Genomic DNA, 22,617 nt, shown 5'->3' on the forward strand with positions numbered 1-22,617 from the left:
AGTATAGAAGTATAGATTATCGATTATTATCAACAAACGAAAATGTAATGTTTAAGAAAAGAGAAATCTTATTTTTACGCATTTGACAAGCACTAATGTTATTACGGGATTTTATTTAAAATTTCAATGTACCATGCGCTTTTATGCCACTTCGTGCCTTGTGTGATCTTGCCTTGCATTTATTATCGGGTCCCTGGTGTAATAAATAAAGTTTATTTTTACTAATGAAGCCTAATATATGATCATCAACAGCATCACCAATAGTATGATTGATTTCACATTTGAGAATTAGTTAAGTCACCAAAATGGAAGAAAATTTCATTTACTTATGTATTAAAACATAAAATACGAAAAATAATATACGTCATTGTATAATACCGGTATAATACATTTGGAATTTTACTCTATTATACCTACGGTATTTTACAACACTAATCTTAAGCTAACTTGTCTCTATAACAGTCACAATTATTTTGAATAAACACTGATAAAACTAGGTATGCTTTCCAGTGGTTAAATCTCACAACGGAAACCATATAAGTGAGGTGTGCATAGTTACTTCTTTCTACACACGCATAGATAGGTACATAGATAATGAAGCTATCCACATGACGTTGTTTACTTCATTCTCCTTGAGTGTGCGAGACTTGTTGATACTGTTATTCATTGCTTTCAAAGTACATACAACAATATTGTTTAAAATTAAATGTTTTGTGTCACGTTTAGGTGTAAATAAGTTTTTTGGAATACTTAAATTTTTTAATAAATTAATTTTTTAGAGTACTTACTTGATTAAAATATTTTTTAGTAAATTGGAAGTGGAATTAAAAATAGCGGAATTAAAAAGGTTTGATTACAAAGTTTATTAGTTACATAAAGTGAAGCTACAATAGAGGGTTTTAAAATTGAATCGTTATTGGTTAATCGTAATAACCTAACCAACAAAAAGTTGGAAAACCCCCGACTTTGTCACTTCAAAATTCAATATCTCAAAAACGGCTGAACCGATTTTGATGAAACATGTCTAAGAACCATCGCTAGAAAACCTGCTTTCAATAAAAAAACGCATTCAAATCGGTCCACCTGTTTAACAGCTACGGTGCCACAGACAGACACACATAGCGGTCAAACTTATAACAACTCCTCTTTGCAAAAAGACGCAAGTCGGGGATTAAAAATAGTAAAATTACCAGATATCTAGATGCATAAGTACGTTAAAGTTGGCATTTTACTTACAGATATACATATAATTTTTATTTCATTTTTGAAAATGTATAGTTTTTCTAAAAATAGTTTAAAAGCGTTAAACAGCGTAAAAGGTTCACATGCAAGACGTGTTATGTTACGTATCGTTGTTGTCCCGGGCAGGAGTCGTTCCGGTGCCCTATCGATTCGATCGCGCTCCAGACAAGCTCTGCTCCCATGACAACCGCTCGCCCTGCTCCGAGCTACTGACAACGTAAAAAGATCAACTTAAACGTTTATACAAGAACAAAATAATTATACCTCACCAGTTGCTCGAATGTGGCGAACCCGCATCGCTCACAGTCACTCTGTTATTGCGAATTGGCACAAAAACATTTTTTCCTGTGCCGTGAATTATGCAAAGCACTAATTATCACGTGTAGGCATAGTATGAAACGCCACAGGCCATAAAAGAACCGACGATTTGTTAACTCTTGTAAATGAAGGTCACTACACTTTTTCACATAATATCAACGAGTCATGCGGAAGTACTGTGCGTGCGATACGTGTGCGAGTATCGTATCGTCTATATGCACGATAATTATATGTGGTCGGGGGCGAAGTACGCTCAAGGGCAGCCGGCGGGTAACGACCCCAGCCTACCTTTGACAACTTGTCTTCAATCGACATTTGCGACTCAATTGTAATGATCGTTATTGAGACGATCTCTCATTTACAATTATATTTTACGGACTTTGTGAATAAAGTTTTTATCTATCTATTTTACCTACATTACGAAAGACGTAATTGTTCATTGTGATAAAACAAGTTTTTATCTTTTCAGGTGGTGATCCGAGGTGTCGGATCCCGTAGTATGGACGTAACTTTCAACAATGTACTGGAAGGGACTCGCCAGTACTTTATGGGACTCCCCAAGCAAGCGCAAGCGGAAGGTAGCGGGCAGCCGATGTGGCCCGCAGGCGCTCCGCCACCTGAAGAGGGTGCTCCGGCCCAATCTGGGGCCCCCGCACCCACGTCGCGCCCGCCGTCCGTGGCAGCCGCACCGCCATCCACACCGGCCGCCACGCCCTCTGCAGCGCCGCCACGACCGCCATCGGAGCCTCTAGAACCTGAGCCCCACATTATACACAAGGCGACGGTCATGCGCGAAGCAGCAGAAAAGAGGCGTGAACTACCGGAGCCCGAAGACGAAGAGGAGCAAATGAATGCGATCTCGCCACCCACTCACATTATACGGAAACCGCCGCCGAGGGCTCTACCGTCTCCTGCGCCTGGACCGGCCGCACCCAGTCCCACTCCCGTGCGGCCTTCCTCGGCGATCAGTTTGCAACCACAACCTACGCCTGAGCCGCATCCGGAGGCTTCTACGCAGTATCGTCCCCCCGTGCATCGCGTGCAGACTCCCACGGCCAGACCAGCTGAACATTTCGCGCCTGGTCGCCCTCCAGATCATTATACCGCATCCCGTCCACCTGAATCATATCCGCGGTACCATTATGATCCAAATTTATCAGATGGGAGCAGAAGCTCTCATGGACCTATAGTCGCGTCGCCTCAGCCGTCTGCGCCGCCGCGTCACAACAGTCCTCAGCAAACCTACGCCAGATTATCAAGTTCAGTGCCGCAGCACGCGGCGACGCGGCTTCGCGAAACTACGGCGCACAGTCCACCCGCTTCGCGTTTTTCATTGCCACCTACGCAGCCACCCGCGCCGCATCCGCACAACGACCGAGTCCCGCCCATACACCATCCACAGGCGCTTGCGTCAAGCGAACAACGTTCGCCTCAAGTTTATCCTACTCTACCACAACGGCACGAATCTTCACATTTCACTCGAACGCCGTCACATTATGAAAGACAAACAATTCCACCACGAAAATATGATCATCAACAATCGTATCCTGGGTACCGACAAACGCAAACCGTAGCTCAAACCGTCCAGAGTCAACGAGCAGAAGTACATCATCAAGTGCAGTATAAGCTCCCCACAATGGATGTTTTAAGTGCCGCTTATGGTGCGAGGCCGCCAGATAGAACAGCTGCTCTGCATCCGCATGATTCAAATCGGTTACTGCCTCAACGGCCCCCAGATTACCCACATGTGAGCAGAAACGTCGATGCAAGGGGTAGTTACCACTACCAGAGTCCTTCTACGTCCTCTGCATGTTATCCGCCGGCAGTACCAGGTCCTGTAAATCAAAGCCAACAACCAACAAGGACAGCTTACCGTCCACTGACTGTGCCTAAATCGTCCAATGACTATGTTGCGGCCAACCATATTCTACCTGCGCGAGCAGCGGTCAAGCCTGGCTATCCAAACCAACAAGCACGAATGACTGTATCTGTAACATCGTTGGTTAATGAAATGAATCAAACAAAACATAAGAAAGAGTCGCCCCTGGACTTGTCGGTAAAAACTGTTAAAAATTCAGCAGATTCTTCAACAACAGTAGACGATGCTGTTGACTCGGTGTCTCATGGAAGTAAAAACTTACCATTACAACCTCGTCAATTGCCAAGTAGTCGACATGTTCCTCAAAACATCCCTGTTTTTGCTGCGTCGCATAAAGTTGATTTTGCACCTGATTTTACTCAATATAGAGAAACTAATAATAATCACAGTCCAGCAATGCCGTCTGGTCACCCTCAGGTACGATACAATGGTGCGTACGAAGCGCCAAGGGCGACCACTGAAGCATATCCCGCAGAATCTCGTCAACATAGATATCATGATCGGAGTAAATATAATGTTCCAATTGGTACCCGGCCTAACTACGTCCCTCGAATAGATCTCACAACGTCAATTCCTGAAGTTCGCCAGTCAGAAAGTAGAATACGCGACGATCGAAACTTTAAAATTGGAGAAAGGAAGCGGACTACAGGGCCTATTGTTAACAACATTCCGGAAAAGATTGTAAGATATGAGACCTGGACGGCAGATAGCCGGATAGCAGATAGAACTAATCGCCCAAGTCGTGACCAACATGACCTTGTTAGTCAACCTGTCTATAGCTATACCAATCATAAACGATATGAGACTTACCACGGGGACCACAAAAGGCCAGTTTCCTCAAGTATTTATCACGAACACCATCCCCATGTCAACCATGGATATCCCTATCCTCCTGAGGTACTAAGTCGAGAAACAAGAGACTACCACGCTCAATACGCGTCTGATAGAAATCCGTCTAGTAATAGCCGCCAGGTTATTCAAAAAATTCCGAGCCACAGAGATATGCATACCCACCCATTGGAACCCCATAGTGGAGTGCCGGCTGATAAAAGGGTTTTAAGTATACTAAGAAATAGTCTGGAAACGAAACAAACCGGAATATCTGATATAGCTAGACCAAGACAGATTCCAGAGCTCATTGTGATAGATGATTTAGATGATTCTGTGATAGAAATAACTGATTTAACTAAGGAAAATGATGCCGACTTTAATGACAAAAATGTAGGCAAAATCATTCAAAATAAATCTAATGCAGCTTTGAGCCATCACATTCAGATGCCGAAGGCTGTAGATTCCATACTCAAAGACTCTGATTATCAAAAAGTCGAAAACGTGGATCCCATGAGTAAATCCCCTGAAAATGACGTAGCTTCTCGAATAAGAACTAAAGCCGAATTAAAGGTTATGCCACCATCTCAAGATAATCATTTCAAACCTGAAATGAGACAAAGTGCAGCATTAGGAAATCATGAAATCATTAAACTAACACCCAAATCCCAGAAGCAACATCTATTTAATCAAATACGAGAAGATCTTAGATTAGAATCTGTTATAAAGAGTGAAAGGCCATCAGAAACCTTTAAATCGGATATCAAATCTGAGCCAATAAACATAGAAGAGATTGAAAAAGACGCCGTCATATCTATAAAGACTGAAAACCTTCTTGATAGTGAGTGCACTGGTCCGGAAAACGACTTTGCAAGTGATTTAGACTGGGCAAGCGCTTGTGATAATTTCATGGAACAATTAAAAAGTGGATGTCATAAAAAGAAATCACGGAAAAGGCGTATTGAGACGTTGGATCAAGATAATACAGTACATGTTGAGAATTCTTTGACCCATAAAACTGAAACTAAACAAGAAGCAATACTAAATGAGCCTGTCCCTGCTATAGTAATCAAGCAAGAACCAGTTGACCCAGACGAAAATAGGCAGCAATTAGAGACAGAAATGCCTGAGGAAACAAAAGAAACTGTAAAATCATCAGAGTCTCCACTTACGCCATCGAATGAGCCGGCACAAAAAATATCAATATCTAAAGATCCTGTCGTGAAACATCCGGAAATCGAGGACAATCTTGTAAAAGAATCTGTCCAAAAACCACAGGTTTTAAAAGAACACTCCAAAAAGGAATCTTTATCAAAACAGAATGCTACGAAGGACACTGATAAGCGTGAAAGAACCAAGAACACTAAAAAACTCCAGGATAGTACAAAATCCCCTAAATCGTTGACTCAACGCAAGTCATTATCTGAGAAAAGTGAAACTTCATCATTAACAAGTTCTGTAAAACCCATTAAGAGTGCTGCAAAAGATAAAGAGTCTCTAAAAACAGTTATCAAACACGAAAATGAGTCCACTGATGACGATGAACCTTTAATAAAGAGCAAGATTATAAAAGAAAAAGAGCGGAATGAAAGGCTTAAATACGCAATGCTTAATGACATGTCGGTATATGTTAAATTAGAATGTTGTGACGTAGATGTAAGTAAATTCGCAAAAAAGAGCAATGAAACAATCATAAAAGACAAAGAAGATAAACAAAGTAAAACTAAACTAGTCCGAAAGGCACCAAGATCTAAAGGAAAATCTTTATCAATTGATAACAACAAAAGAGATACCCGGAAAGATGATTCTAGCTCTGAGAGTGAAGATGAAGATCTAACTGTCGCCAGCAGGCTTCGAGTGCGTAAATCTATTAAAACGGAAGACAGCAAAACTCCAACTACTATTAAAAATTCCGTTAAGGCGTCTCCAATGAAAAAAACACAAAATAACATAAGTAGCAACGCCAACTCTACAGTACCTAATAAAACTGGTTTCGGGGATGGATCAGATTTTCACCCTGGATGGGAAGAAGAATTGTATAGATATAAACGCTCACTCCGTATGCCTAGTAGGCTGATTGCCATACCTCGAGGACGTTCTGGTGGACCTTTTGTCAAGGGATCAAGCACCTTATTTACAAGGGGGTCCACTTCTTTACCCGATTTAGACCCCGCTCCGCTATCCCCAGCACCATCCTCTGCGCCTTCGGCTGCAACAGACGATTTGTATGCTAGGCGTCCTGACAAATTAACATTAGACAGTGATCTCGATTCCAATTCCAGCTACTCAGCTCTTAATAACAGGTTGCTTTCTGATTCAGAGGCTTCTACATCAACTGTATTTTCAACAAAATTGAAGAAAAAGGGTAGCTCTATTGTGGATGTCCTTATACAAAAGTGCGGCAAAAAAGAGGACAAGAAAAAATCAAAGGAGAAAGATGACAAAATGAATACACCTAAACTCATTCCAAAAAGTTCTAACACGACGGAACTATTAGCGACGCCTAGTCTAGGTTTAATGAAAAGCGGTACTAGGGGAATTTTGAGCGCTAAGAAAGAAAAGTTTATGGAAGATATTTATTACCTAGGTGCGTTCAGAAAAGAAACTGTTTCAGCTTTTAGAAATGCTTTTATCAATAACACAGACGGTCTTATGGGTGCTACAGAAGAATTTGCACCAGTTGTTTTAAAATCGAGGACCAGAACTGAAAGTAGAGTTATCAAGCAACGAGCAACTATAAAAGAAGTATTTGGAGACGAAAGGCCAGCATCAGCGCCGCCGTCTGCATGCAGAGACGACGATCAAGATGAAGACAAACCAGACAAAGAGTTGAAAGTAAAAAAAGAACCAGAAACTAAATCCAAAATCAAACCTAAAAAGATTCTGAAAGACAAGATGTTACGTAGATCTAGCTCTATTCGAGACGGACTAAGGAGTACTAAATCACTAAAAAGAAACGATGCCAAAGGACGGTTAATGCGATTGAAAAAAAGAAACAACTTAATAAAATCTTTGGCCAATAAACGTTTAAAAGATATTTCTGTTCCAAAAATCAAGAAAGATAAAAGCCCTTCACCGGATGATAAAGTAACTCCAAAAGAAGAAGATAGCACTCCAGGTACAACGGAAAGCAATTCTAAGAGACGTTTGAAACGTTTATTTGGAAGGCGAAAATTTAGTTCCGGTTTTGATTACATTCGCAAAAAGAAGAAAATTATACGAAGAGACGAATCAACCAAACAAGTGCGCCGTCCGGCAGCAAAGCCTAGCCCTGAATCCGTGCATGACATTCAAAAAGAAATTAAAGGCTGGTTTATTAACAAGAGCATAGGAGAGTCACATCTTCACCGCGCTGCCCGACTTGGTTACACGGTGAGTAAAAGTAAAAAAAAAGTAAAACTATTTGTTAAAATCTGGAACACACATTCATTTCAACGTTTTCGATTCAACTGACGTTTAACATATGTGCTTCTTTCTATTTTAGGACTGTGTGGCGTATTGCCTGGAGAAAATGGAAGCAGAACCCACAGCGAAAGACAATGCCGGTTTCACACCACTTCACGTAGCGGCAGCCAAGGGGCACGTTCGAATTGCACGGCTTCTCCTGCAGTACGGAGCTAACGTCTCTGCTGCCGCTCAAGGGGGCATTAGGTTAGTTCTCTAAGCCAACTCAACTGAACTCTTTGTATAGCTACTTGGGCGATAAAAATAGTTTACTTATAGTCACGGAAAGTTTTACTAAGATTCTCAAGTAAATCTTGATTTATTTGCTGAATTTATAAATTTTCAAACCAATGCACACTTTTGAGCCAAGTATTAGATTAACTCAAAATTTGAAACTATAGATATTCGTTGTAATTTTAGACCATTACACGAGGCATGCGAGAACAGCCACGTTGAAGTAATCCGGCTACTGCTCTCATACGGTGCTGACCCGTTGCTCGGCACGTACGCTGGGCAGACGCCGGAAGAGTTAGCAGCAGACGGCGCAAATGACGCAGCCGCGACCCTGTTACGGCTGCACATTGCAGATGTGCAGGGACGTGCTACCGGTCCCTGGCGCTTTCCACCGCCCGCTGCCATCATTGGTCAGTAATAGATTTGTCTAATGTTTGTCAATACATATGTAGAGTACATATGTAGGGTACATTTTAATAATGAATGACATTCATTGTTACAGACCGCGAAGAGCTCGGCTGCGATCCGCTTGCGAGCCCACCACCTGCCTCACCACCACCACCACCTGACTCTATGATGGAAATACAGTGCACAGAAGCACCACTACCGCCCTTTTATAGCCTGCGGCCGGCGCCCGGACAATCCTCGGACGGACTCTGGTGTTTGCTGCAGGATATTACCAATTTACTACAGGTTGGTTCACTTTGATTGTGGTAGGTATGCCTAACAACATTTAGATGGAAGTACCTGAACGACTATAACTATATCGCAAGCCAAAGAGCAAATTATCCAACGAACTGCCTGAATAAATAGTCCGACCAACGAGGCTTTTGCAACCCGAATAATTCTCCCGCCTATGAAACTTGACACATGATGAAAATAGGTAATACAGATTATACAACAACTTTTCTTACGAGAAGTTAGATATTTTTAACTAAACATGAAAATCGTTTTATAGCTCTCGGTGAAAAATTCCTCAGACTGAAATTATTTCTTTATACATACCAATGTACTACTTAGAATATATTATATGTAAAATTAATTATCCAATTATTTTTCGATTTCAAAGATACCGCAAATTTAACTTTAAACATTTTGCACTATAACTTCTACTGGAAAATTGCTCTGCTGATTTTTATTTTTGAATATGATTTTATTTACTAAAATAAATAGCTTTTATAAGTTATCCAAAATATTTTCCTTTACGATATTATAATTCTTATTTTTACGTAATTACGTCGTGTGAATAATTGCTCAGGTAAATTTATTAGGTTTCTTAGTCAGGGGTCGCTCTATAGTAATAGATTTAACAATAATCCAATTGAAATTCAACTAAATATACCAAGTTTTTTAAATATCAATAATTGCTAATACTAAGTATTGCCGCCGATTGGCAGTGACCGGGCGCGTGGGAGTGCAGAGGGCTGCGCGGCATTAGTACCGTAGCAGTTAAAGTATCCAAAAGTATGGGACACCACAAGAAAATTGACTTTATTGCACACCGTATAAGGTCGAATGATCCAGTTAGCTAGTCCTCTTTTAAATGTGAACGATGTTCCATTTTCAGTCTCTTGGTGCAAAATGCACATGTCATTACTTTTTTAAGTAATAAAGACTCTTTTATAATGTACGTACTAATATTGGCAATTTCGAGCCATATTTAAAAAGAAATCCGTTAATCCGGAATTCTGACAGTGTAAATAAAACATGCGAAAAAAACCCTCAAACTCCAAATGAAAGAGATTAAACGATCACTGACAAGTTGCTACTCTTCTCGGTGATTGTCAAAAACATAAAGTTTGAAGAGATGATCTGAAAAGACGTGTTTTATTTCGAAATATACCTACCTAATACTTTCTTGTTACATAGGGTAATAAAAACTCGCTACTGACATGCGATTACTTTTTGTTACAATTTCAACCTTACGTGAGTGGTAATAAGATCGTATCGCTGACTTAAGCCCGCGAACTACATCTCGTCTGCGTTTAGTATATCCTTTGTTGGATAATTGATAAAACTGTTTTAATATATAATCAGATTACCAATAGATGTATAAAAATGGACGGAGCTATTTTTACATTACGTAATTAAGCAAAAATAAAAAAATATATGTTTCAAAATGAAAAACTTTTGGATAACTAAGAAAAGCTATGTATTTGAACATACAAAAGCATATTAAAAAATAAAAATCAGCAGAGCAATTTTTCAGTAGAAGTTATAGTCCAAAATGTTAAAAGTTAAATTTGCGGTATCTCTGAAACCGAAAATTAATTGGATAGTTTTACATACATATTCTAAGTAGTACATAGGTACGTATACAGAAAGAATTTCAGTCTGAGGAATTTTTCGCAGAGAGCTATAAACGTTTTTTATTGTTTAGGTAAAAATACCTAACTTCTCGTATGAAAAGTTGTTGGATTATTGTATATCTATAATCTGTATTACCTATTTTCATTATGTGCCAAGTTTCATAGGCGGGAGAATTATTCGGAAGTCCCCATACAACGAATCTCTTCGTAGACTAGATCAAAAACTCTTGCTAGAAAGCAGACAATCAATTGCCTTGTTCCTAACAAAACCTAATGCCAAAATTTATTCTCTTCGCAGATAAAATCGAAAGATAGCTTGCTAAAGCAGATTCACTGCGGCTCGGGGTCTCCCAAGGAACTACTCCGCGAGATCAGGACGCAGGAGTTCCTGGAGCGTGCGCAGTGTCACCAACTGCTGTGTGCCGGGGAGAAAGTCAACGTGCGCGCGTCTAAAGTCGCGCTCGTGCGCGTTACGGACAAGCTGCGACAACTACTCAAGGTCGAGACTGTCCTTGTTAGCTGACACTAATATCAATCATGTCAGAAACTAGCTAGTATTAAGCCTATGGCCTAAGGCCACAGTCGACAAGGCGACTGAAAATGTTGTGCCGTGAAAGTTAAAGTGTAATTGATTTTCCAATGTGCGGTGCAAACAGTTACAAAAAAGACAAGACAGTTATTTGTTATTTAAGACTATTGTTAACCCAGCTATTTGCTACATTCGGTTATGTATAATCGCGACCAAACGGCTCAACAACGAGATCTTAATACCTACTTTGACTGATTATTTTTAATCTTAACAAAGATGTATCTCATTTAAGAACAAAACCTATTTGTTTAGGAAACTGTATTAGTTAAGGCAGCCATCACCAATATTGTGAGATTTTGCTCGGTTGCACTTCTGTGTAGTGATCCTATTACGAACAATGTGTAAATAATGTAAATAGTTTATAATATTTCATGTATAAATGTATAAATGTCTGGTAAACGTATGTATTCTCAAGGGTGCTAATTGTTGGTGAATGGTGTATATAGGATTAGTGAAGAGTTTGATAGTAGGTAGTATATTATAATATTAATACGAAATATAGTTACCACATCTAGGTTCAGACTAGCATATACTATCTTAAATGTGTGTGCAATAATAATCGTGCTTATGGATCTTATATGTAGTATGTATTGCGTGAATGAGAGGATTGCTAATGACGCGCAGAGACATCAGTCACAGGGTTGGAGTAAGCCTTATGCACATGATTGCTGTACTTAAATGACCGAAAAAAATATAACAAGTGCAATTGATAGGTATTGCATGCAACTAGGTAGGTTGAGTGGCTCCAATCTACTCTCTGTTAAAGCAGGAGCACTGGAAGAACATTTCCCATTTTATTCTTGACATTATTTGATTACTACATCACCAACACTGTTATATTTTTAAAATGTTTATAAATTCATCATTTATTATGAGATTATTAAATTCTTTTCAGTAGTAAATACCTACATTGTTATGTTTGCTATTATGTGCCCAATATGTTAATTATTGTCCAATTATTTTACAATTACTTTTAACAGTTACGTTTTTATTTATACTTCTGTAAGATATTAGGAAAATTTATTGAATCATATTATGCATATCGCAAAATTATTAACTCTGTACATAAGATGAATTGTAAACCAATATTTTTAATTTATTTTGGAACCATATCTTTTCTGAATAGAACCAATGGGAGAAGATGGGGCTATGATGTCTATTAGTATTTATTTGGCCCAGAAATTGTATTTTGGAATATTGTATGGGTAGTAGCAGTTTTTACTCTGAATTTTGAAGCCATGTTCCGCCCTGTCTATTTATTTCTCAGATATATTTAAAAAAGAAGTACATGAACAATCTGTGATGAAAATTAGTTGGATTAGTAAGTGTGGAATTGGAATGAAAACTAAATGTAATTAATTATTGTAACTGACAATTTCTACAGTGTGTATACTTTACTGAATGGAAACATTAATACCTGTCTGTACCTACATTATAAGTATTATTGTAATTATTGACACCCCCTTGTTGATAACATGAAAAATGAAAATATGAACAATTCAGAAAGAGGCATTTTTTTTTAATAATTGACATCCTATCTTTTACTACTGCAAAAAATCACAGAGTACTTACTCTCGGTTGATAAATATGAAAGTAAGAAATTATAAATAAGTAACTAATTTTTAACCAACTTAAAAAAAGGAGGAGGTTCTATGTTCCAATGTTTGTATTTTTTTTATGTATGTTCACCGATTACTCAATCAATTGTGGACCGATTTTTCAATAAGTCAAGATCTGATGATGGGATCCTAGGGAAATCGAGGGCAAACGTCAAATTTTATAGGCACACCTATTTTTAGCATTAACATTCAGAAAGTATCATTTGGTAACCTGGACCTGATGAAGAAGACCTTGATGACCAATGGAACTCATCAAAGCTAAATAATGCTCGCTCGTCTATAAACAATCATGATTAATATACCTAGATAAGCGACTAAGAAGAAGCTTTAAGTAAATGATTCGTTCGCACTGATCTGATGCTGAAGCCAGAAGGTAGGCAACGGAACTCTGTTATAAAACAAAGCGACTAAGTCATGTTTGGGCTATATGGAATCGTTGTGAGATTTACTTTGGCTACAAATCACTAAAAAGTGAGAAATAAAGAAAATTTTTAACAAAAAAGAAAAACCAACTCAAAAAATAACAAAAAATGGAACCGACTACAAAACCCTTGAAAATATTTTTCTTTTTCAAGGGTTTTGTAGTTGGTTCCATTTTTTGTTATTTTTTTTGTTTTTTGGAGTCTGTTTTACTTTTTTGTTAAAAAAATTATTTTTATTCATATATCATGTGTTGATTGCTACATACGCTATACTTTCCTCACTGTACACATCTAGTATGGATATATTTCCCAAAGTAATTTTACTGGTTGGAAATTTAGAAAAGAATTTATTATACCTATGTTTATTTATATTTATGTTATACCTACTCACAAACCGAAGGCTACTAAAATCCGTAATTACAATGTATTTAAACTCAAACTCACAACATTTATTGACAATAAAGACACTACATCGCAACAAAAACACAGACAGTAAACACATTAATAGAAGAGAGAAAAATTAGAGACGTTGTGCTGTAGTGTGATGACAAAAAGACTCGGCTCAGCATCTGCTGTAGCCCTGTAATCAGTGCTGCAGCGCTGGTTTTCAGCTGAACCCCAGTGAGTGTGCACCCACATAACTTAACGCGTAATTATTGCGGGAAAAGAAAAAAGACTATATATAATGACAAATATAAGAAAATTTAAAGTGCCTATAAACTTGTCTAGGCTGTTACATCATTACTTTTTCGTAAGAAACAAATAGCTTAAAACCATAGGTTTCTATTATACCTAATTGTATAAATTCATGTTATCCTACTAATATTATAAATGTGAAAGTCTTCTGAAAGTTTGTGAGTGTGTTTGTTACTTCTTCACGCTGAAACCGCTGGACGGATTTCTGCTGATCTAATGATTTACGCGTGCGAAGCCGCGGGTAAACGCTAGTATAGTATATAGCTGACACCTTGACATGGCAGCCTTTTAATTTCTTGTAACAGGTAGGTAAGTACTTACTTTTATTACGTAGCTTTATTTGACGTCAACACCTTATCATTTTCGCGCCGAGTGGTAGGTAATATATAAATAAAACGTAAGTACAGATGTAGTGATCATAATGTTTTGCCATCGTATGTTGTCGGAAAAGTTTGTATTTATCTTGCTTTCCCAATTATAATTATAGCTTACTGAAGTTTACAGAAACAAACTGAAACAAATTGAGAAAGCAAGATAAATATGTATTTATCCCACAAAATAGATGGAAAAACATTATGATTCACTAGATCTGTAAACGTCGCAATTCAAAAGACCGAAATAAAATTAAAGTAAACGATTTGTTTTTGTTTGTCTGTCTTGACTCTTGGCTGTCACTGTCACCGTTCACCATAGACTAATAAAACACTATGGTCGACGCCATAATTCCTGAGACAAAATTGACAACTCAATGACAGTTAAAGGGTTACCAGGGTTCGACGAAATTAAACAGTGATGTAGCTGATATCGATATTCAGTGTCGATTCGACTAAACGGTGTAGTAACAAACAGCAAACTCAATAAGAAAGTCAACAAAGAGATATAAAACAACGATAAATTAACCAAACTTAACAAAAACGTAACAGATATAACGCACACAGCGAGCGCGAGGTGCAGAAAACCTCGAAACACATTCGAACACTCCGGGAAATGGAAGCCGAATGGGTTACTATTACTATACAAAAGTTTGTTATACGAATTAGGGATGCACGTTACCATTCGATTTTTATGAAGATCGATTTAGCGATGGATACGATCTAGCGTTTTTTTAATCGATCCATTTCAATATAATCTTCAACCGATTCGATTCCGAAGTAAGGTGAATTGTATCCTTTAAATCGTATGCACGGTATTAAATTGTTATGATATAATAAGTACTTATGGAATATTAATATCTCAAATTTTTAATGAAGACAAATCGCTAAATGTCACGTGACCAGATTTGACACTGAAAACGAGCGTCAAGCGATTTCACGTAGCCGCGGCCTAATAGTAGTAAAGTAGTGACAATTTGACAAATACAAAAATCCTGGTCAACATACTCGTTAGATTTTAAATAATGGTATTTTATTGGCTGGCAAGATGAAAGAACGAGACAAATGGCATCAGTTATTACGATTCCTGCAGGGCTACTACGAAACTCGAAGTTCGTATCGTATCGTCCCTCTCGCTCTCGTATTAAATAGTATAAGTGTCAGAGCGACCGCACGACACGAACTTCGAGTTTCGAGTTTCGTAGTAGCCCTGCTGTCATCGTGGATTAGCCTCTCTGTTAGGCGTTAGGCGCTAAGTATGGATTAAAATACTTTGTCCTTGTAATATGCAGGGCTACTACGAAACTCAAAACTCGGAGTTCGTGTCGTGCGGTCCCTCGACACTTATACTATTTAATACGAGAGCGAGAGGGACGGTACGATACGAACTTCAAGTTTCGAGTTTCGTAGTAGCCCTGCTGGTTCATTTTCGTAAATACGAATTTTCAGAGTACTCGGTCCCGTTTGGGTACTACGTCCATGGAACAAATAGAGTATAGCTACTTTTTCGTTTGTATTGAATTGACTATTAATGTGAAACGTGTATGGAAATAATCGAATGGTTGATCGGTTGATGATTGACTAATCTAAATTGTTTATTTTTTTGGTAAGGTAACCCTATTGATGACGGAAAGGAATGGGCGTTGGGCGAGGCAGGGATCCCTCCTGGCGCTTGTGTTATGTTGGTTGCTGTCAATTATTTATAGTTTTTAACAGTTTTTTCGAAAAACCATGTTGAAATAATTCAGAGCAACATAACTATTATTGAGGTAAGAAAACTTTTTCTTCCATCTTGTGTTTAATTGATGTATTCCCAGTTAGTATACCTAAGCCTAAGCATTGTTTTTGTTTTTGTAACAGAAAATGAAGAGTTCTGTGTTACTGTTAGCAGTAACGAGTTGTATTTACGGGCAACTGGAGCCTTCAAGTCAATATAATCCAAACTTCCCACAACAACAGTATCCGCTTGATAATCAAAATGGCACGTATCGTCCTAATCTTCAAATCCCGTACGGAAGTTTTCCAGTTAACGGCAATGATTACCAACAACAACCTCAAAGTACTTTCTACCAGGACAGCTTTATTTCCGATGTGTACGGCGACAACGGGAATGAATTAAATCCGCAAGATACCGCGAATTACTATGCTGGCTTAGACTATGAAGAGAGGTACAAATGCCCTCCTAATTGGATTCGTTTTAGAGAGTCTTGTTATCGCTTTACCAAGTCGCCTGATCGTCCCCGGAATGAAGCCAGGAAAATTTGCCAAGCATATGAGGCAGACATAGTAGCCGTGAATTCACCTGAGGAACATGGTTTTATTATTACTAGTTTAATGAAATTGGATCCTCAAAAGGGGTCTTGGTATATTGGGGCACACCAACAATCTCCAGGATACTGGACTAATGATGCAGATGGTTCTCAGCTGTCTGGCCTGGAGAATGCTTTCTTTGAAGATTCTGTGTCTATTTATAACAGTTATAATCTGCTGCCTCGGGACTATCTAGTGTACAAGTTCTCTCGTGAAGAGGGTCGCTGGGGTCTGTCTGCGGTTGAGGGTACTCAATATTTTCATTTCATTTGTGAAGGTCAAACTCAACGATTAAGATTTTTAATGGAAGAAGCTAGGTCATTTACTTATGGACTAGAAACATTTGATCCGGAGCGAATTCCAAGAGGACCTTATTTTACAAAGGAACCTGTTGATACCATTTATGATCCTCTTCGAAGCCATTATGTTCAGCTGACTTGCATTGCAGGTGGCTACCCTGCACCAGTATACAAATGGTACAGAGAAGACTACCAAGTTGATAGCCCCGTGTTCATAGAAATAAATCCACTGAATGATACCAGATTTATCCTCAGTGGTGGCACTTTGATGATTTATTATCCTGATGCTGATAAGGATAATGCCAAGTACCATTGCACTGCTTCAAATAAATTTGGAATTATTCGCTCGGAGTCTGTCAGGCTGTCATTTGGATTCATTAGGGAATTCAATCAGAAAAGACCAAGTGAAAGTGGCAAACAATACTGGGGTAAAGTTATATACTGTGATCCTCCATCTTACTATCCATCTGTGAATTTCTTATGGGCTCGTAATTATTTCCCAAACCTTGTAGAAGAAGACAAGAGAGTTTTTGTGTCTTCTGATGGAGGCCTTTATTTCTCAGCTCTTGAGACAATTGATAGAGGTAATTACAGTTGTAATGTAATGAGCAAAGTTTCTGATGCAGGCCGCAATGGACCTTTCTTCCCGCTTTATGTTTATCCCCATTCTGATTATCAACAACTTAAATTTCCCAACAATTTTCCAAAAGTCTTCCCTGAAGCTCCTATAGTAGGGCAAGAAGTAAGATTGGAATGTGTTTCGTTTGGATACCCAGTGCCTTCATATAATTGGACAAGGAAAAATAGTCCCATGCCTAGAAGAGCAAGACTGAGCAGTTATGACCGTGTCTTGACCATCACTAATGTTGGGGTAGAAGATGAGGGGGAGTACATTTGTGATGTCAGTAATGACCGCGCGCGTATTTCCAACAGTGTGTTCTTGAAAGTGCAGGCAGACCCTAACTTTACCATCCCATTGGCAGATAAACATGTTGACAACAAGGGTGAATTGCACTGGAATTGTGAAGCTTTTGGTATTCCTGATGTCAATTATACCTGGTGGAAGAATGGCAACAAGCTCTCTATGAACACCCTAGAACTAGAAGACAGAGATAGGTATATAATTCAGGACAATGTTCTAACTATAAAGTATTTGGATCCAGTCAGAGACCCAGGAATGTTTCAATGTGAAGCTAAAAATCAGTTGAGGGCTAGATACTCAACAGGGCAACTGAGGGTATTGTCTTTAAAACCATCTTTCAAAAAGACTCCCCTAGAATCAGAAACCTATGGATCTGAGGGTGGTAATATAACAATCCGTTGTAATCCTGAAGCTGCACCTAAACCATCATATATTTGGAAAAAAGATAATAATGTCATTGGAGCTGGAGGAAAACGTTTTATTACCGAGAGTGGGAATCTCATCATCCGACAAATCTCTAGAGATGACGAAGGTATATATACTTGTGTTGCCAAAAATCAGTATGGCTCAGATGAAAGTAGAGGAAGACTGATAGTTTTACGCGCTCCACGTTTTCTAACACGTCTTCCGCCGCGTGTCACTGCGCAAGTCGGCGAACTTATCTTTTTACATTGTAATGCAGATGTTGATCCTCTCTTAGACACAGCATATCTTTGGAATCACAACGGCATACGCATGAAGGAAGCAGCTGACTTATACGCCGATAAACGAATCAAAATAGACGGTGGCGAGTTGACAATCTACAACGTCAGCTTATCTGATGTTGGTGATTACGAATGCATCGTTAAATCTGCTATTGGTCGTATCTCATCGCATGCACAGCTACGTATAGAAGGTCCGCCTGGCCCACCAGGTGGTCTCCAGATTCTGAACATTCAGAGATCCGCCGTGACACTCGAATGGACCGATAGCAACTCTAATGGACGACAGATAACAGGTTACGTTATCACTGGTCGTACGAATTGGAATTCTTCCTGGATTCTCATCGCAGACGGTGTCGCCAATGTAATGGAAGTAGATCGCTATAATGGAAGAAAACGGGCAACAGTTTCCACAACCCTCTTACCTTGGTCTGTTTACGAGTTTAGAGTGCAAGCTATGAACGTTCTCGGAATAGGTAAGCCATCAGCCCCCAGTCCACAGTTTTCGACTCTGCCCGACAAACCTTACCAAGCACCTACAAAAGTTGGCGGAGGCGGCGGTAAAATTGGCGATCTTACAATTGCGTGGAATCCTTTGCCCAAATCCCTGCAAAACGGACCAGGGATTCATTACAAAGTATTTTGGCGACGTAACGGCACCGAAGTGGAATTTCAGTCTCAATTGCTCAAGGAATACGGGAATGTTGGTATGTATGTGGTCCATGTGGTGCTGGAGTACTTTTTCACGGCTTACGACGTGAAGGTGCAAGCGTTTAATGACTTCGGGGCTGGTCCGGAGAGCGAAATCGTGACGATATATTCCGCCGAAGACATGCCACAAGTGGCTCCGCAGCAAGTGTCGGCGCTGTCCTACAACTCCACCTCGCTGAACGTGACATGGAACCCAATCGACCAGTCACGCGAGCGGCTGCGCGGCAAGCTCATCGGGCATCGGCTCAAATACTGGAAGCAGGCTAACAAGGAAGAGGAATGCATCTACTACCTGTCGCGGACTACACGCAACTGGGCCCTCATAGTGGGACTGCAGCCTGATACTTACTATTTCGTAAAGGTAAGGAACTGAACTTTTTTTTTTTTTTTTGAGTACAATAATATATTTTATTTGTACATCTTAACCTACCTCTTTCTGATTATAACTTGTAGGACCTGTTTCACCACTGATAAGTTCCTGATTATTTTGTTCCAATTCCCAACAGATATCTGTTACTTAAAATACCAGGAACTTTTCGGAAAGTAGTTAAACAGGCTCTTAATTGTACAGTACAGTAGGGCCTCTAAAACAAAAACAAACAAAAAAATCACTTGACTCCAATTGACCATAAAACAACGTCATCTCTGACTGAACGCCAAATAAAGAATACATACCTACACGTATTTGCAGCTAAGCCTCCATGCGCAATGTCTTATTTTCGCATCTTATTACATAAGCGCGACAACGTATTTTTCAGACATCGCTATAGCAGTGTCATAATGTTCATGTCCTATGTTTATTATCATTATTTCAACAGAACTAATTAGTAGATTGATAGGAATATTTTCGTTTGTATTTTCTTCCAGCACGCCGCCTTGCCTTGCTTGTACCCTTTTTGTAGTCATAGATTTTATTCAGTTACGGTACTCACTAAGCAAAATTTAGTATTTTTGATCAGGGCCGGATTTAGAGGTCTTGAGGCGTTGAGGCAACGAAAGAGTGGAGGCCCTTAGGCGAAGACTTAAAAAAAATGATATTTTTAAACCTATATTTATGCAATTGTGGGCGGCCTCCATTGTGGAGGCCCCGAAATTGTTACCCCGGATGCCCTCCCCTAAATCCGGCTCCGCTTTTGAAACACAATCGTTGCAATCACCCATTTCTTGCGTAATTTCTGTACTGGTGCGGCGAATTGGTAAAGATTGAGCCGTGAAAATAAGTATAACGCGGTTAAAACCGTTTACAACGATATGTCGGCGGGCCGTCGGATGTGAAGACCAATTAAAATGTCCCAACAGGATCTTATATAACAAAATAACACTGGCAATAACTACCAACCGTATTTAACAACCAAAATTGTCGTTCCTTTTGATGTCGTTATAAACGGCTTGAACTGTATGTCTTTTACCCAGATAAGCATTTCTGCCCTCTGATCCTGATCTGATTTGATTTTGGTTTTCTGATTCTGAGAGGAGGCCTGTGCCCAGCAGTAGGACTTATATATAGGCTGAGATGATGAAGCATTTCTGTGTCTTGTACTGCGCTGCGGTCATCTGGGACACAAATTCATATCTTAATACATTCAGGTAATGGCGTTCAACTCGGCCGGTGAGGGTCCGGAGAGCGAGCGTTACTTGGAGCGCACGTTCCGCAAGGCACCGCAGAAGCCCCCGGCCTCCGTCAACGTGTGGGCCGTCAATCCGAGCACGGTGCGCGTCGTGTGGCGCTACGTGCAACCCACCGACGAAGAGGAGCCGCTCATTGGCTACAAGGTCAGTTCGGATTAAAGATGGGCTCTGACAAATGAACAATTGCTAGGTCAAAACGTTTTAAGACGCATTTTTAAATTATACGTTGCGCTTAAGCCCCCGTGAAATTTAACGATATTTTACTGATTGCTGGTTCATGTCAGTGCAGACAATCCAGTAGGAATCGACGCCACGCCACTGTACCACTGTAACAGTTCATTTAGTTTCGGCTGGACTGGACATATTTCTTAGCCAAATTTAATTATAAATCTAGCCGCATTTTCACGAGTGACTAGTAAAATCACGCTCAGTTTACACTTGTTTGTGTAAGATAATATATTACATTGCGGCGCTAGATTTACCACCTTAAACTCGTTGATTTTCTTTCGGATCTAAACTCAACTCGCCTTTAGATTGCTGCGGCACTATAATAAAGTTATGATACGTTGGATTATTCGTAGCCCACTATGTACTCGTAAGGTCGTAAGTTTGCGTGCAGACCCTGTTTTAAAAGAATGTTTAAATTTTTTAGGTCCGAGTGTGGGAGACAGACCAGGACATGAGCACAGCCAACGACACACTGGTATACGTCGAACACAAGTTGGAGGCTTATGTAAATAACCTCATTCCCGGTAAGGCGTATAACTTGCGCGTGCTAGCGTACTCCAACGGAGGCGACGGCCGCATGTCCTCGCCTCCCATAACCTTCCAAATGGGAGATTACCACAGCGATGCCTATGGTTACTACGTAAGGGGCTCCTCAGGCCATAAAGTTCATAGCATAACTCTAGGAACGCTTCTCTCTTTGATACTTATTTGTCATTCATCCCTTAAATGGTTGTCTTCGTGATGTCTATGCTGTCCGCTTTTCTTAACGTAGGTGTAGTAACTAAGGTCTGAATAATGATATTATAACGCAATAGAGTAGACATCTATTTTTACACTAAAGTTTAAGCAATATTTTTGTAGGTAGGTAGTACCTATTTTAAGTTATATGATGTTAAGTAAAACAGTCCTTTCGTAATCGCAGCTTTCTCTCTTATTCGGTTGTGATATTTTTCCGCCCACTATCTTATTATACTTGATTTTTAAATCTCTTTAAAAGAACTATTTTATCATTTGAATTTATTTTTTTATAAGCTTTATTTTTACAAGTTTTACTTCTTAACAATCTCTATTTAGTATTGACAATAATCGTTTCGATATAAGGATAACGAATCTCTTTATTACTTTCATCAGAGTTAGGTATTCTATAAAGTATGTACCATATCACAATATTAGTTTAGATTTAAGAAATTATATTTGGTTATAATTACTCTTTTTGTACCTATTGTTATATTACGTACGGACTGCGTCATAACCCTTTGATTATGACATAACCGTCTTGAAAACTGAAATCTTAACAATGTATATTACCACCTTCAATCCGAGCCATTTTCTTGATCATAAGATATTTTTTTGTAAGTTTACTATTATTTCTATGGTCTTATGTATAGTACAAAGAAGAAAGGTGTAGAGTAATTCCAGTTCTAAATGATCCACAAATGATTGGTGTTGCAAAATTATATTATTTCAAAATTAATATCACACTAACGAAAACGAAATACATCTATTTGCACCAAGATAGTAAACATTGCGCTTTATTCACAGAAATGTAACAATGTACAGTAAAATTGCCTTATACATTACACGTTGAAATCTTTGTATGTTTGTTTGATATTGAAAGATATGTGAAATAAATGTTTTTATATTTGATATGTTGTTGTTGTTGTTTCTTTAAAAAATATGGCTCTGTCCATCAGAGGACAATTTTGCCAGTGTCTAGTAGTTTTTGCCGTTGTACGGTAAAAAAATTATATAAAACGAAATATGAGAGGTAATGGTGGATGAACGATGACAGCGCGACCATTTGATATGTTGTTTAATTAATTAGGTAAATGGCATGAGCAAGTTAGCACTGCATTCGAATGACAA

The 22,617-nt window shown here is 39.1% G+C and overlaps 2 protein-coding genes across 4 annotated transcripts in view; both read left to right on the plus strand.

Annotated features, from left to right (window-relative positions):
* Positions 1–12,352, plus strand: part of LOC141427313 (uncharacterized) — a 62,158-nt gene extending 49,806 nt beyond the window's left edge. For all 3 annotated transcript variants that reach the window (XM_074086643.1, XM_074086645.1, XM_074086644.1), the window contains 5 exons: positions 2,030–7,639; positions 7,752–7,918; positions 8,132–8,355; positions 8,448–8,638; positions 10,553–12,352. In XM_074086643.1, coding sequence (XP_073942744.1) covers positions 2,060–7,639; positions 7,752–7,918; positions 8,132–8,355; positions 8,448–8,638; positions 10,553–10,777 — 6,387 coding nt within the window. In that variant the 5' untranslated portion in view covers positions 2,030–2,059 and the 3' untranslated portion in view covers positions 10,778–12,352. The remainder of the gene's footprint in view (positions 1–2,029; positions 7,640–7,751; positions 7,919–8,131; positions 8,356–8,447; positions 8,639–10,552) is intronic.
* A 3,223-nt stretch (positions 12,353–15,575) lies between these two features.
* Positions 15,576–22,398, plus strand: Cont (Contactin). The gene is made up of 4 exons (XM_074086648.1): positions 15,576–15,720; positions 15,812–19,255; positions 20,482–20,667; positions 21,176–22,398. Exons 2-4 carry the CDS (start codon positions 15,815–15,817, stop codon positions 21,491–21,493), a joined length of 3,945 nt encoding a protein of 1,314 aa, XP_073942749.1. The 5' UTR covers positions 15,576–15,720; positions 15,812–15,814; the 3' UTR covers positions 21,494–22,398.
* The last annotated feature ends 219 nt before the right edge of the window (positions 22,399–22,617 follow it).

Source organism: Choristoneura fumiferana, chromosome 4 (assembly GCF_025370935.1).
Source record: "Choristoneura fumiferana chromosome 4, NRCan_CFum_1, whole genome shotgun sequence".
In the NCBI taxonomy this organism is placed as follows: Eukaryota; Metazoa; Arthropoda; class Insecta; order Lepidoptera; family Tortricidae; genus Choristoneura; species Choristoneura fumiferana.

Coding starts and splice junctions, on each gene's coding strand:
- Cont (XM_074086648.1), top strand. CDS start 15,815: ATGAAGAGTTCTGTGTTACTGTTAGCAGTAACGAGTTGTATTTACGGG. Junction 19,256..20,481: donor ATACTTACTATTTCGTAAAG/GTAAGGAACTGA, acceptor TAATACATTCAG/GTAATGGCGTTCAACTCGGC. Junction 20,668..21,175: donor AGCCGCTCATTGGCTACAAG/GTCAGTTCGGAT, acceptor TAAATTTTTTAG/GTCCGAGTGTGGGAGACAGA.